Source organism: Podarcis cretensis, assembly GCF_951804945.1.
Source record: "Podarcis cretensis genome assembly, chromosome: 10".
Classification (NCBI taxonomy): Eukaryota; Metazoa; Chordata; class Lepidosauria; order Squamata; family Lacertidae; genus Podarcis; species Podarcis cretensis.
The window spans coordinates 1,368,024-1,383,819 of NC_137179.1; the positions used below are offsets into that span (position 1 = coordinate 1,368,024).

Sequence of the window (15,796 nt, forward strand, 5' to 3'; positions counted from 1 at the left end):
GACACGTGTCTGGGTTTCCTCTTTGGGAAGCGCAACGGAGATTCAGCTGCAAGTTCTGCGTTGCAAAGGGTTGGGATGGATGACCCCGCGGACCCCATCTGATGGGACTGTGGTTCTGTGCCGCCTGGTCCCCCACTGCTGCCCCTCTTAAAGCAAACACAGGGAGCTGCCTTATGCTGAGCCAGACCTTTGGGCCTGTCTGGCTTGGTTCTTCCCGCACTGACAGGCAGAGGCTCCCCAGGGTTTTGCTCCAGCCCTGCCTGGAGCCAGAGTCGCACCTAGACTCCCTTGCACCCTTGGGAAGCAGCTGTGCCAGCACCTCCAGAGGCAGGAGAGACCATGGACCAGAAACCCAAAAATGTTTGCTTTCTGTCCCCTTTGTTATTAGAGGCTACTGCCCACACACTTCCGCTGCCCTTTTCTGCTTGTGTGGTGGCACCTCGGTAAAACCACTTATGACTGTTTGTAGCAGAGTTTTCCCCGGAGGCAGAGGACCAGAACAGGCGTCATACTCAGATTCACAGTCAAGAGCTTCTCTATTGCTTGACTGACAGCACAAGCGTTTCTGTTCCTATTACAGTGGTACCTCTGGATACAAACAGGATCCGTTCCGGAGCCCCGTTCACATCCAGAAGCAAACATATCTAGCGACAGCACGTCTGCACACGCACACGCCACTTTTTGCCACTTCTGCGCATGTGCATGATGTCATTTTGAGTGTCTGCACATGCACAAGCAGCGAAACCCAGAAGTAACGCGCTCCGTTACTTCTGGGTTGCTGCGGAGCGCAACTCGAACGTGCTCAACCTGAAGCTCATTCAACCTGAGGTATGACTGTATATACAAGCTACAGTGGTACCTCGGGTTACAGACGCTTCAGGTTACAGACTCCACTAACCCAGAAATAGTACTTCAGGTTAAAAACTTTGCTTCAGGATGAGAACAGAAATGGCGCGGTGGCAGCGGGAGGCCCCATTAGCTAAAGTGGTGCTTCAGGTTAAGAACAGTTTCAGGTTAAGAACGGACCTCCAGAATGAATTAAGTACTTAACCCGAGGTGCCACTGTATTCCTTCTTTATCTCTCCAGCACGGTATACTCTCAGTCCAGTAATTAACAATCCTGACACAGCAAAACTCGCAGTATCAGCAGCACACGTTGTCTTACTTCCAACCTTGTTGTCAGCGTGTGTGCTGACAGTGTGTGTGTGTGTGTGTGTGTGTGTGTGTGTGCTCTTTCCTTGTGTAGAAATTGTAGCCTGCAACTTTATCCCTTTATTTGCACCTCCAGCTGACAACCAATCAAGTCTAGAGTGCCACTCCTACATAATAACAATAATTTAATAATTTATTATTTGTACCCCGCCCATCTGCCTGGGCCTCCCCAGCCACTCTGGGCGGCTTCCATAAAAACCAAAAATACACTAAAATATCACAGATTAAAAACTTCCCTGAACAGGGCTGCCTTAAGATGCCTTAAGAAAACTCTGGAACCCTCTTTAAAGCTTCCAGGAACTTTTATCTGTTTCTTAAAGAAAGTTTTCATAACATTTGTGACTTCTGCCATGGACATCAAGATGGGCTCTGCTCCTTCTTCTCTTCTTCCTCCTCCTCTGGTCCCTCGGTCTGCCAGCCGCTTTCCATTCTGTCTCCCTTCCTGTTCCCTCCTCTTGCAAGTCCCTCCCCTCCCAACAACCTCTCAATTTTTCTTCCAATTATTATTATTATTATTTATTTGTACCCTGCCGATCTGGCTGGCTTTCCCCAGCCACTCTGGGTGGCTTCCAACAAAGACTAAAAATACATTAAAATGTTACACATTAAAAGCTTCCCTAAACAGGGCTGCCTTCAGATGTCTTCTAAACATTAGATAGTTGTTTATTCCTTTGACATCTGATGGGAAGTTGTTCCACAGAACGGGTGCCACCACCAAGAAGGCCCTCTGCCTGGTTCCCTGTAACTTCACTTCTCACAATGAGGGAACCGCCAGAAGGTCCTCAGCGCTGGTGTCCGGGCTGAACGATGGGGGTGGAGACACTCCTTCAGGGGTACAGGACAGAGGCAGTTTAGGGCCCCACTGAGCCCCACTGGGGAGGGGGCCCTGCAGGGCTGTTGTGACGGCCCACACCAGTGACTGGATTCCTCCACAGAGGCACACACCTCTCCCAGCCGCCCAGGACAGCAGAGGAGTTGTCCAAGGAGCACACAGGTAGGCGGACAGGCTCCTAGCCCCACCCCACCCACCCCCAAAATGCCACAGAGGAAAATAGGACGTGCATCTTTCCGGGATAGGCTCCCGTGTGAGTCACATGACTTGCACAAGAGGGCGTCCCCCCAGATGGGGACCACACTCTTATCACAGGAGCCAGGTGACTTGTGTAAGAGCACACTCCCCCCCCCCCAAGAAAACGGGCATCTTTTGGGGTCGTGCTCTTGTGGGAGCATCCTGGGATCCAACCGGAAGCCAGTATGGCTTCTGTAATTCTGGGGTGTCCCGCTTGAAGTGGAACAGTTGAAGGGCATGGCCACCGCGAGCCTGCCTAGAGAGGTGAGGGTTTCACACATGCACCCCGGGCCTGCTGTAGAATCCCAGCTGTCCATGGAGGCGCAGGTCAGTTCTGTGTCCAGGGCAGCTGTCTACCAGCTCCATCTGGTACACAGGATGAGACCCCACCTGCCCACAAACTGTCTCTCCAGCGTGGTGCATGCTCTAGTTATCTCGTGCTTGGACTACTGCAATGCACTCTACGTGGGGCTACCTTTGAAGGTGACTCGGAAACTACAACTAATCCGGAATGCGGCAGCTAGACTGGTGACTGGAAGCAGCCGCCGAGACCACATAACACCGGTCTTGAAAGAACTACATTGGCTCCCAGTATGTTTCTGAGCACAATTCAAAGTGTCAGTGCTGACCTTGAAAACCCTAAACGGCCTCAGCCCAGTATACCTGAAGGAGCATCTCCACCTCCATCGTTCTGCCCAGACACTGAGGTCCAGCGCCGAGGGCCTTCTGGTGGTTCCCTCGCTGTGAGAAGCCAAGTTACAGGGAACCAGGCAGAGGGCCTTCTCGGTGGTGGCGCCCGCCCTGTGAAAAGCCCTCCCACCAGATGTCAAAGAGAAAAATAACTACCAAATTTTTAGAAGACATCTGAAGGCAGCCCTGTTTAGGGAAGCTTTTAATGTTTAATAGGTTATTGTATTTTAGTGTTTTTTTGGAAGCCGCCCAGAGTGGCTGAGGAAACCCAACCAGATGGGCGGGGTATAAATAAATTATTATTATTATTATTATTATTATTATTATTATTATTATTATTGGCAGGGGACAGCCTGGTTGACCCCTAGTTATGCCTCTGCCAGGAGCCAACGGGAACTGAACCCACGACGTTTAGCACGGAACGCAGCCTCTCTGATGCCGTCTCTCTGCCACCGCTGCCTCCCCTGTGTGGAACCCGGAGGCATTGCAGAGGGAGGGTCTAGATGACCCCCAGGGTCCCTTCCAAGGCTGCTGCTCTCTGATCCTAAGGAAAGTGGTCCTTTCTGAGCTGTGGCTTCCCAGCCTGCCCTCCCCTTCCTGCAGTTCAGCTGTGCCAAACCCTGCTGGGGGTCCCTGCCCTGCAAACAGACCCCCCTTCGCTCCCCCTTGCATGCCTCTCCCCCCTCCAGGGCACACACACAGCTCCAGACAGTATGACTGATGCCCATCGATCTCTCTCTGCACACCCAGCTTTTCTCTCTCTTTTCGCAACATAATTTTTTATTACATTCTTCCAAGCCTTTTCACAGTTGTCTTCATCCCAAATAACGACATTGCTTCATAAATTGACCTCCGCAGTGTATTCTACCCAAACCCTTTCTATGGCATTTTATCTTTATCCAGTGCAGGAGGTTTCTCCATTTACCATTATTTTAACATTTTTTCCCCGCTGCCTTCATCATGAATCCTGTGGCCACAATTTCATTTGACTAGAGTGTGTTTTTCAAGCAGTCCACAAAAGGCCTTCTTCTATCAAAAGCAGATCATTCTGATCTCTCCGTTTCGCTGCCAGCCTTGCCATTTCTGCACAGTCCAGGGCACACACACGGCTCCAACTGGTGTGACTGGCCCCCATCGATCTCTCGCTGCACACCCGGCTTTTCCACTCTGGGTCAGTCAGGCGCAGGAATGTCCTCTTTTCTCCAGGCTACAGAGAACTGGGTTGCTCCGCCTGCCTGCTTCTCATGGCGAGTGAAATTGGGGCTGAGCCGTGTGGCCGCACCCTGACCCTGTGCCTGGACGGTTGGATAAGCTCAGTGCAGAGCTGAGCTCCTGCTGAAGAAGGGAGAGAGCATGTGCAGAGGGCCTTTTGCAGGAAGAACGGAAGCTGCCTTTGTTGTTGTAGAGTCATTTAGTCATGTCCAACTCTTTGTGACCCCCTGGACCAGAGCACGCCAGGCACTCCTGTCTTCCACTGCCTCCCACAGTTTGGTCAAACTCATGTTTGTAGCTTCGAGAACACTGTCCAACCATCTCGTCCTTCGTCGTCCCCTTCTCCTTGCGCCCTCCATCTTTCCCAACATCAGGGTCTTTTCCAGGGAGTCTTCTCTTCTCATGAGGTGGCCAAAGTATTGGAGCCTCAGCTTCAGGATCTGTCCTTCCAGGGAGCACTCAGGGCTGATTTCCTTAAGAATGGATACGTTTGATCTTCTTGCAGTCCATGGGACTCTCAAGAGTCTCCTCCAGCACCCTAATTCAAAAGCATCAATTCTTCGGCGATCAGCCTTCTTTATGGTCCACAGAGCATAGGACTTGCCAATCAGAAGGTCAACAATTCGAATCCCTGCGACAGGGTGAGCTCCCGTTGCTTGGTCCCTGCTCCTGCCAACCTAGCAGTTCGAAAGCATGTCAAGTGCAAGCATGTCAAGTGCAAGTCGAAAGACATGCTTTCGAACTGCTAGGTTGGCAGGAGCAGGGACCAAGCAACGGGAGCTCACCCTGTCGCAGGGATTCGAATTGTTGACCTTCTGATTGGCAAGTCCTATGCTCTGTGGACCATAAAGAAGGCTGATCGCCGAAGAATTGATGTACCACTCCGGCGGGAAGGTAAACGGCGTTTCCGTGCTCTGCTCTGGTTTGCCAGAAGCGGCTTAGTCATGCTGGCCACATGACCTGGAAGCTGTACGCCGGCTCTCTCGGCCAGTAAAGCGAGATGAGCACTGCAACCCCAGAGTCGGCCACGACAGGACATAATGGTCAGGGGTCCCTTTACCTTTAACCCCCCCAAAAAAACTACATCACTCATACATCATGGTTACATCATGAAAGGGGAGGTCTGGCGGCAGTAATCTGAGCATCCTGGACCCTGCCCCATGGTTCTCTTTGCCCTCCACCAAACACCCATCAAGTGTCACAAAAGAGATCTTTACATTTCCTTGTTTCCTAGCCAAGTTAAACACACCCTTTTGTCTTCATCTGGGTTTGTTATTTCTGGCATGGCTACCCGTCTGGCACTCAGGTATCAGGATGCCAGGGATTATCACTCAGGCAGAGGGGCTGCTGAGGAGCTGAGCTCACAGGTCTAGATGAATTTCTGAAGTTTTCCCAGTGAGCCAGTACAGAGATACATTTATCAGTGAATTCTTACATTTGGTATCGTGCAGCAGAGGCCCTTTGAATAGAGAGGAAGAAACTGTGACCAAGTGTTTTGTGGGGACAAATCACAAAAATCATTGTGCTGGTTTTGGTAGTGGGCTGCATCTGCATGAGATCTGCTTGAGGGGCAACCCCCCCCCCAACCTATACGTAAATTCCTGCAACAGGCTCATTGGCTTTCTTGCCTCCTCCAGCTCCTCGCTCTTTAGGAAGATCCACATGAGGGACGAAGGGGAAAAGATCTGCACCGGGATTTGCTGCCCCAGTGGATCCTGCCGCCTGTGGCACTCACATTGCTTCATGGGTGGGCTACCCTAGGGCAGTGTTTGTTTTTGTCTGTATGTTTATTAAATTTGCATACAGCCCTTCACCCGTACATCTCAGGGCGGTTCATTGCATAACATTGCAATATATTTAAAAACAAAATACATAGTAAAAAAATAAGAACAAAAGGAGCATTCCTGACCGAAGCTGGCTCAGCTGGCTGCCTGCCCGCTAGCAGCTCCCGCGCCAAGAAAAAGGGGAAGAGGCGGCGGCCGCTGCACCGGTTGAATTTCGGTCTGTGGCCGAACCGAGGTCGGAGGGGGGGGGACGCCCCGCGGCGAGGCGGAAGCTGCCCAGGCTGCTGCCCGAGCCTATTTCGGAGGCGCACGGAGCCCAGCCGGACCGAGGCGAGGAGGCGGCCGCTCGGCAGGGCGAGGCGAGCGGAGCTCCGGGCCGGAGGCGGCGGTGAGTCCGAGGCGGCCGGGGAAGGCAAGGGGTCGGCGCCGGAATCCCTGCGCGGCGCTCCGCTTCTCCTCTCCGCGCATTGCGCCCCCTCTCCAAAGACGCGCGGCCCGTCCGAAGATTCCCTCCTTCCCCAGGGGCAGGGGGGTTGCCTCCCCTCTTCCGAGTCTCGCTCCCCGTTGGCTCGAGACCCGCTGCTCCTTGCAAGGCACTCTGCACGCGCTCAGGGGCGCCCTGGAGCCGGGCGAAGGAAGGTGCGCGCCGAGGAGACGGCGCTGAGCCGGGCACCTCGCTCAACCCTCCCCAGGCAGGACCAGCGGGACAGCCGCACCCCCGGGAGGCATGCGGATGTGAGGTGGTAAGAATTGTCGAGTTGGACGGGGTCCCAGGGGTCATCTAGTCCAACTCCTCTGCATCCCTGGCAGAGAAGCCCCGCAAGCTCTGCTCCGAGTTCCCCTCCCGGAGCCAGAGAACAGATGCGCTCGGCCGGTTGCAGCGCCATCCCCGGCAGGGGCGGAGGGGCTCGTATTTGGGGCGGGGTGGGGGGCAGGAGCCCGGCCAGCGCTGCAGGGCCACGCGGAAAGTGGGTCACCGATGCTCAGGTGGCTCCGCGGAGGTGGCCGGCCGCTCTCCGCCAGGGCGCGCCTTGCGTAAAAGCAGGCGAGCGCGGCTCCTTCCACCCAGGGCTGCTTCTACCTGGGGGGAAGACGGCCCCACTTGGGGGACCTCAAATACCCTCCTCTCCCCAGTACCCCCAGACTGACTTCACTGACCCATAGCCGCCTCTTGGGTGCACCCAGTTTCCCTAGAGCTTCTCGGAGGGGGGAGCTTAAGGGAGATATTTTTTTTGGGGGGGGGGAACGCGGTGCAGAGGCTCCTGGAGGAATGATTGAGCGGCCCAGAGAGAGGGAAAGGAAGGCCCAGCTGTATGGAGAGGGGCGCGATGGGGGCAGGGGGCTGGCTCCGTGTCACTGCAACAGTCTGCCGCCTCCCGCTCCCCCACTGTTTTTGCAGAGAGGAAGCTCAGAGCTCAAGCCTCCTCCCCCCCCCCCCAGAGGAGCCCTACCTGCGGATCTCAGGTGTGTGTTGGGGTGGAGGAGGTGGGGCTGGCTGTGCTTACCTAGCGGTGCAAATTGGTTGTACTTAATTGGGGAGGGGGGGGTTGCTGGCCTGGCATGCGCTATCTGGGGACCACAGAACTGCAGTTGGAAGGGAACCTCAAGAGTCATCTAGTCTAACCCTATGCAGTGCAGGAAGCACAGCTAAAGGATCCTGGACAGATGGACACCTGACCTTTGCTTTAAAACCTCCAGGGAGAGCCCACCACCTTCTGAGGGAGAGACTGCTCCACTGGCGAGCAGCTCTCGCCATCAGGAGATTCTTGAGGCAGAATCTCCTTTCTTGTACTGTAATTTGAAGAACTGAAGGATGGTCTCAGAGCAAAGCATCTGCAGGAACTATCCTACTTAAAAATAGCAGAGGTCACCTTTGGGACCTGAGCTGGGCTTATGCGCTGCTGATACGAAGCGTGTAGACATTGGAGAGAGGAGGAGGAGGAGGAGAACGGCTCTGTTCCTCCGGAATCGATAAACAGTGGAATGATAGCTTCAGGAGCTTCATTTAGGGGAGAGAAAATACGAGTTATCTGAAGGCCATTGTAGCACACATTCCACCAGCAAATCCACAGCAAACCCCCTTCTTAGAAGGACAGGCGGCAGTCAAAACGGCAAGGTTCTCGATCTGAAAGCTGCAGTCCTCGCAGAATGCTGCAGCGTGATTGCTGACAAGAGCAAGACCTTGTCAGCGTAGAATAATGGACTTGTAGAGTTGGAAGGGACAAGGCTTCCTCAACCTCAGCCCTCCAGATGTTTTGACACTACAGTTCCCAGCATCCCTGACCACTAGTCCTGCTAGCTAGGGATCATGGGAGTTGTAGGCCCAAAACATCTGGAGGCCCGAGGCTGAGGAAGCCTGATTTAGGCCAACCCTGCAGAGCAGGAATCTTTTGCCCAACGTGGGGATTGAACTCACGAAAGTCAGAGTCTCAAGCACAGGCGCTCAGAGATCTGCAGCGGTTGCCAGTTTGCCTCTGGGCCAAGTTCAAGCTGCTAGTACAGAAAGCCCTCAACTCTCGTTTACTTACGAGATCACCTTGCCCCAGCTGTGCCCACTTGGCTGCTCCGATTGGAGGAATTGGCACTACTGCAGGGGCCAAATGAGACCCGTTCCTTTGGAACTCCCTGCCTATTGATATCAGGCAGAATCTATCACAGTACAGTGGTACCTCGGTTTAAGAACAGTCTGGTTTAAGAATGATTCGGTTTACAAACTCCGCAAAACCGGATAGTGTCTTGGTTTGAGAACTTTACCTTGGAATCCGAACAGTGGAAGGGCACCGGTGGCGGGAGGCCTCATTAGGAAAAGCACGCCTCGGTTGAAGAATGATTTTGGTTTAAGAATGGACTTCCGGATTGGATTAAGTTTGTAAACCGAGGTACCACTGTACTTTTTTGGGCACCTGCTAAAAAACATTCCTGTTTCGGCAAGCCTGACCCAGAAGCTTAAGAGGCGATACCAATTTAAAGCTGTGTAAGTAGTTTAACCATGTGCCTTTCTCCTCGTTATCTTTTTGCATCCTTCCTAGAGGTTCTTACACAATCCAGTGATGTATAAATCTCATGAAAGGAAAAGAAATGGAATGTGTGAAAGGGTGCCAACTGATGCCAGGCCAGAGTGATCCTGGGCTCATCTGTGGCCAATAGCTCCCCCCCCCCCCATTCTTGCTTCCCCCTGAGCAGCTCTTTGGCTCAGACAGGCGCCAGTTCCTGGCACCTCCAGGTCTGGAGAGGGAGGGGGCACAGTGCCAGGGGGTCTCCATAGTGACCGGGAAACTCCTCTGTGACCCAGACTCTGCGTGCCTTGATCCAGTCTGCTTTGCTCTTGCCAGCCCAGGGAGCGGCTGTGGCTGCTTCTTGGTGTACAAAGTGCTCTGTTGTGGTGGATTGCCCTTGGGACAACCATGTGAGGTAGGCGGGGGGGGGGGGCAGGGTTGGTCACCAACTTGGATGGCTTTTAAAGAGGATCAGACAAATTCACGGAGGAGGAGGGGCCTATCAGCCACAACGGCTTCCCGGTTGGAGGCAGCAATTGCAGAAGAGGAGAGGGGTCTTGTGTTCCGATCCTGCTAGCTGGTTTTGGCCAGGCCAACCGTTGTGAGAACAGGATTCTGGGCTAGATTTGGCCTGATCCAGAAGGCTGCTCTGCCCTCCTCCTGGGGATTTCTGGCTCATTGGACTCTCTGGACTCTCCTCTTTGGTGTATACAGCGGCCGCCCCTCAGATCTTCCCTTCCTCATTCTTGCCGTGGACTTTGCGCCCAGAGAGATAAACGCGTCCCACAGGTGCTTAACCCAATTTGAAACTGGCTGCTTCTTAGCATGTCAATCAGATTGTCATGACATACTTCGTGTGTCATGACTCATAATGTTCTTCCTGAGGTTTATAGAAACCCTATACGGCCTAGGACCCTCGTACCCATGGGACCCCTTCTCCTGGTATGTCCCACGGAGGACCTTATGGTCTTCAAACAAGAACATCTTGGAGGTCCCTGGCCACAGGGAGGTTAGGCTGGCCTCAACCAGAGCCAGGGCTTTTTCGGCCGTGGCCCCGATCTGGTGGAACGCTCTGTCCCAAGAGACTAGGGCCCTGTGGGACTTGACATCTGTCCGCAGGGCCTGCAAGACAGAGCTGTTCCACCAGGCCTTTGGCCAGGGCACAGACTGACCCCCTCTCTCCTTCTGTAATCTTCATAGAAATCTAACCCAATGGTTGCCATTAATTTGATTCTGAATTGATTTTAAAATGAATTGATTTTAGAATGCTGTGTTACTTTTATTGTTGTTAGCCGCTCTGAGCCCGGCTTTGGCTGGGATATAAATAAAATTATTATCATTATCATTATCATTATTATTATTATCAGGAAGAACATTCTGAGTGGAACAGGCTCCCTGAGAAGGTGGCCAACTCTCCTTCCTCAGAGCTTTTTCAGCAGAGGCCACATCTACCAGCGCTTATTCAGTTGAGATCCCTGCATCGCAGGGGGCAGACTAGATGGCCCCTGGGGTTCCCTTCAACTCTACAATTCTATGAGTGCCTTGCCTGGATGATCCGTGTATTTCTTCTTTTTCCAGTTCACGCTGCCTTAATTTTTTGGAGAAATGTGCAAGGACAACCGGACATACGAAGTGATCTTCTCCGGAATGCGCTTCCACCCAAACGGGGCGGCGAGATCCTTTCCTAGGGAGTGATAAAGAGGGCAGCCCTTCAAGGAGGAGTGAGCAATTAGAGCTTGCGAATGCTGGTAGGGGAGGAAAAAGCACAAGGTTTCTATTTAGGGCTGCATGCTTCAATCAATTGGTTAATTAGTCTAATTAATCAACCGAACTTTGGTTGCAGATTAAAGCTCCTCGCCCCCTCTCCTGTGTGTGCATGGGGGGTAAGCAGAATTGGGGGTGCCCTGTGATGCAGGGGGGGGGGGAGATGCAGGGGGGGGGAAGATGCAGGGGGTGCCTCATGGGGCCCAGGGAGATGGGGGGGCTATTCTCTGCCTCTCTGCTCCTCTTGGCACTTTGCCACCTCCTGCTTTCTGGAGAGATTTAGAGCATTAAGTTCAGGCAGGGGGCAGGGAGGGGGGTTAGTCCCGGTCCCTGTTCCCATGGAAACGCAGCGGATCAGGATCAGGTGGGGGGGGCGGAGTGTCCTGTCCCCCCAGGAAGTTCCCCTAGGGGGCCTCTCTTCCCCATCCCTCCCCCTGCAGTTGCGCACTTCCTGCAGTTCCAGAGAACCACCCAGATAATCTTTGAGCTGAGCCCTTTCCCAATCCTCTTCTTGCCTCTGGAGTTTCCTTTGCCAGCTCTCTTGCTTCTTCTAGGAATGGATTTCTTGTTTGTTGCCTATCGGAATTGTGTTCCTCATAAAACAGCCTGAAGCATCTCTCTCTCTCTCTAATCTGTCTGTCTGTCTGTCTGTCTATCTATCTATCATCTATCACTATCATCTATCTATCTATTATCTCTATCATCTCTCTCTCTATCTATCATCTATCTATCTATCTATCTATCTATCTATCTATCTATATCTATCATCATCATCTATCATCTATCTATCACTATCATCTATCACTGTCATCTATCTATCTATCTATCTATCTATCTATCTATCTATCTATCTATCTATCTACCACTGTCACTATCACTATCACTATCACTATCTATCTATCTATCTGGTCAAATACAGGCAGAATCATATATTATTGCATTGCATTTATATCCATGATTCCGCACCCTCATCATTTAATCTCCACACCCCCCTGTGTGGCAGGCCAGGCTGAGAGGCAGGGACTGGCTTTGTGCTTGAGTGGGGACTTGAACCCTGGTCTCTCCCAGGTCCTAGCCTGGGACTTAGAGACATCGGATGAAGCTGAAGGTTGGAAGATGCAGGACAGATCAAATGAAGGACCTGGTTAAACTGTGGAACTCCCTCCCACAGGAGGAGTGATGGCCACCAACTTGGATGGCTTTAAAAGAGGTTTAGACCAGTTCATGGAGGAGAAGAGGCCCATGAGATCGGAGGCAGCAGGAGACCCCTGGAGGGAGAGGTATCTTGAGTTCGAATCCTGATTGCAGGTTTCCCACAGGCAACCATTCAGCGCCTATGAGAAGGAGAAGCTGGACTAGGTGGGACAAGGGCCTGATCCAGCACAGGCTCTCCTTAGGCTCTTCTATTCTTACAGATAATTACAATAAAAACATGGGGGCGGGTCCAAGATGTTGCCCCTAGTGGCAGACAACAATGATATAAACATTGTCCAAAAATCTTCTCATGTGCTCCTTTGACATTTACCTTTTTTAAATAAAAAATAAAAATCTTTTTTATTCAGTTTTACACTACACATTTAAATCCAAACATTAGACATCAGCAGCAGCGTTTAGGATTCCCTGGTTTCCATTTTCAATCTTTTTCAACTGCCTCACATATTTTCTCTATTTTTCTTAAATAATCCATTTTTACCTTAGTTTTTAGTACATTTCAAGCATCACTCAAATCCTGCCAAAGTTCCTCTCTTCCTGGTTTCTTATTTTCCTGGTCATTTTCGCCATTTTGGCATAGACCATCATGTTCGTGATTGTTTCTGGTCGGGACTTTATCTTCTTTCCATCTCTGGGCCAGTAGTATCCGCGCTGCTGTCGTCGCATACATAAATAATAGCAATAATTAAACATACATCTTATTCAAATTTTTGACTTCCATCAATCCTGTCTGAAAATTTTCCAGTCTAATCTCTCAGTATGCATTTCTTATCTTCCCTATTACATTTCAAACTCATAACCAATATCTCCATCTTTTTCTACTTTGTAAGAAGTAGTACTTCGTATATTTCGCCTTACAAAACTTCTTGTAGTCCTGCTAGCGTAATTTGTTGATTACAGTTGCTCTTCAAATAATTCATATACTTCTCACAATCTTCTGTGAATCTCTGGTCCCACAGGTTTCAAATCCTTCCTGTCATTTTGTCCAATTCTGCATAGTCCATTAATTTCGTCTGCCATTTTTCTTTCGTCAGAATTTCTTCTTGTTTCCATTTCTGGGCTAACAATACTCTTGCCGCAGTTGTTGCATATAAAAACAATTTAACATCTTGCCTATTAATGTCCTGACCTACAATACCAAGTAAAAATGCTTCTGGTTTTTTTTAAAAAATGTGTATTTCAACATCTTTTTCATCTCATTATATATCATTTCCCAGAAGTTCTTTACTTTTTTACATTCCCACCACATATGATAAAATGTTCCTTCTGGTCCTTTGACATTTTCCAGGGCTGCCTGTCCTCCCAGGTGAAGTGCAGGCGGCAGACCTTGCAGGAGCGGCACCTGTGATGCCTCCCACCGAAACCGAGGCCCCTCCAGCCGTCAGCCCCGAAGACGCCTTGGTGGAGGACCCACCCGCGGGCAGCCCGGAAGCGGGCCATGCCTCCCTGCCGCCTGGCACGGCTGTGACGCCCATCTCGCGCACAGTCTGCCTATACCGGCCTGCGGGCACCTTTGCTGACTCGCAGCCCCTTGTCCTGCTGCTGCCCTGGTTTGGTGCCCGGCCCGGTGCCCTGGCCAAGTACCTCTCCCTCTACCTGGGCCGCGGCTGGGCTGTGCTGGTGGCCGAGAGCAGCCTGGGACACTTCCTGTGGCCGCGGTGGGGCCTGGCGTACGCGGAGCAGCTCCTGGGGCTCCTGGGAGAGGGCAAGGCCCTGGGCACCCAGCCCCTCCTCATCCATGCCTTCTCCATCGGAGGGTACACCTTTGCCCAGATGATGGTGCACCTCGCCAGATCCCCCGAGCGGCACGCCGGCATCGGAGAGCGCATTCGCGGCTGCGTCTACGACAGCCTTGTCGCAGGGAGCCTGGAGAATATGGCTCAGGGTGAGCAGAGGGGCTCCTGGGGTGGGGAGGAAGGGGCTGGCGGGACCGGTTGGCTCACCACGGGCCGTGCCCAAAGCGGCTCGCAGCCGACATTCGAAACATCAAAGCGCAGAATTCAGAATACAGTGGCACCTTGGTCCTCAAACTTAATCTGTTCCAGAAGTCCGTTCTCCACCCCCATCGTTCTACATGGACGCTGAGGTCCAGCGCCGAGGCCTTCTGGCAGTTCCCTCCCTGCGAGAAGTGAGGTTACAGAGAAGCAGGCAGAGGGCCTTCTTGGTGGTGGCGCCTGCCCTGTGCAACACCCTCCCACCAGATGACAAGGCAATAAACAACTCTTTCACTTTTAAAAGACCTGAAGGCGGCCCTGTTTAGGGAAGTTTTTAATGTCTGACGCTGTATTGTTTTTGATATTTGGTTGGAAGCTGCCCGACAAGGGACGCAGTTAAACCACAGAGCGTAGGACTTGCCAATCAGAAGGTCAGCGGTTCGAATCCCCGCGATGGGGTGAGCTCCTGTTTCTCGGTCCCTGCTCCTGCCAACCTAGCAGTTCGAAAGCACGTCAAAGTGCAAGTAGACAAATAGGTCCCGCTCCGGCAGGAAGGTAAATGGCCTTTCCATGCGCTGCTCTGGTTCGCCAGAAGCGGCTTAGTCATGCTGGCCACATGACCTGGAAGCTGTACGCCAGCTCCCTTGGCCGGTAAAGCGAGATGAGCGCCGCAACCCCAGAGTCGGCCACGACTGGACCTAATGGTCAGGGGTCCCTTTACCTTTACCTGGAAGCCGCCCAGAGTGGCTGGGGAGACCCAGTCAGATGGGCGGGCTATTATTATTATTATTATTCCTTTCCGCATCTCTGTCTCCTACCCCCAAAAAACCTGGGGTGCTTGAGCTGCCTTCTTTCTCCCCCCCCCCTCAGGCGTGGCCAGGATGACCAGCTCCTCGGCGGCCGTCCGGCCTCTCCTCCGCGGAGGCGCCCTGCTCTACTTCCGCCTCTTCCGCCCGTGCACCGTGGCACACTACGAGGCTGCCCTGGGCGCCTTCCACCACCCGCCCCTCCGCTGCCCCGTGCTGGTCTTCTTCTGCCACAACGACCCGCTGAGCGACGCCTGCACCATGCAGCAGCTGCTGGGCGCCTGGCGGGCGCTGGGTCTCCGCGTCCAGGTGCAGGAGTGGCCAGTCTCTCGCCACGCGCAACACCTGCGCCTCTACCCCCAGGAATACGCCCGGGCCCTGGGCTCTTTCCTGCAGCAGCTGAGCCTCCTGCCCGCCTCCGGACTCCAGGCGAAACTTTAGCGCGGGAGAAGGAACCAGAAGAGGAAGACATCGCCGCTGCCATCCCTGCAGTGGGCATGGGGGCGAAAGGCCCGTTTGCCAGAGCCGCTCCAGGAGGCTAAAACCAGGAGGGTGGCTGGACTTGGGGGTCTCAATGGAGCAACCCTCCCCCCCCAAAAAAAACTCTCTTTGAGCGCTGCAGCCTGTTGCAATGGAAGTGCCCAAGAAGTAGGTGCCATGGATGGGTGGCATGGAGCTGAACTGCCACCAGCAGAAGGAGGGCAGGCAGCAAGGCTGTTCCCCCCGCCCTGCCAGCCGCGGAGACTGGGACGCTGGGACTGCAATGGGGGGAAGTGGGCAACGTGAAGTCTCCACCTCCAAAAAAATAAATCTGCCCTGCATCTCAACCCCCACCCTGGATGGCTTCTGAAAGGGGGGCTTGGACCGATCCATGGAGGAGAAGGATCTGCGGAACTTGCCGCTGCAGGAAGCCAGGACGGCTGCCAACCTGGATGGCTTCTGAATGCTGGAAATTATGGGAAGGGGGCGTTGCTCTTGTGCTCGGATCCGATGGTGGGCTCCGCCCCCCCAGGCTGACCACTGTGTGGAGTGGGCTACTCAGAGGCTCCTTGGGCCGCATCCAGCGAGGTTTTCCTTGCGTTCCTCACACCAGACCATTAAACGACGCTCCGTAGCT

At 53.1% G+C, this 15,796-nt stretch overlaps 1 protein-coding gene across 4 annotated transcripts; it reads left to right on the forward strand.

The window, feature by feature from the left end:
* The first annotated feature begins 6,356 nt into the window (after positions 1-6,356).
* On the forward strand, positions 6,357-15,793 carry LOC307225187 (transmembrane protein 53-A-like). 4 transcript variants are annotated; one of them, XM_079993035.1, is made up of 4 exons: positions 6,357-6,710; positions 10,542-10,711; positions 13,228-13,824; positions 14,744-15,793. In XM_079993035.1, exons 3-4 carry the CDS (start codon positions 13,287-13,289, stop codon positions 15,118-15,120), a joined length of 915 nt encoding a protein of 304 aa, XP_079849161.1. In that variant the 5' UTR covers positions 6,357-6,710; positions 10,542-10,711; positions 13,228-13,286; the 3' UTR covers positions 15,121-15,793. The 4 variants fall into 4 exon arrangements, with proteins under 4 accessions (XP_079849161.1, XP_079849162.1, XP_079849163.1 ...); XM_079993036.1 differs by having other exon boundaries at positions 10,542-10,684; XM_079993037.1 differs by lacking the exon at positions 6,357-6,710 and adding an exon at positions 9,290-9,378.
* Positions 15,794-15,796: the final 3 nt, after the last annotated feature.

Coding starts and splice junctions, on each gene's coding strand:
- LOC307225187 (XM_079993035.1), top strand. CDS start 13,287: ATGCCTCCCACCGAAACCGAGGCCCCTCCAGCCGTCAGCCCCGAAGAC. Junction 13,825..14,743: donor CCTGGAGAATATGGCTCAGG/GTGAGCAGAGGG, acceptor CCCCCCCCTCAG/GCGTGGCCAGGATGACCAGC.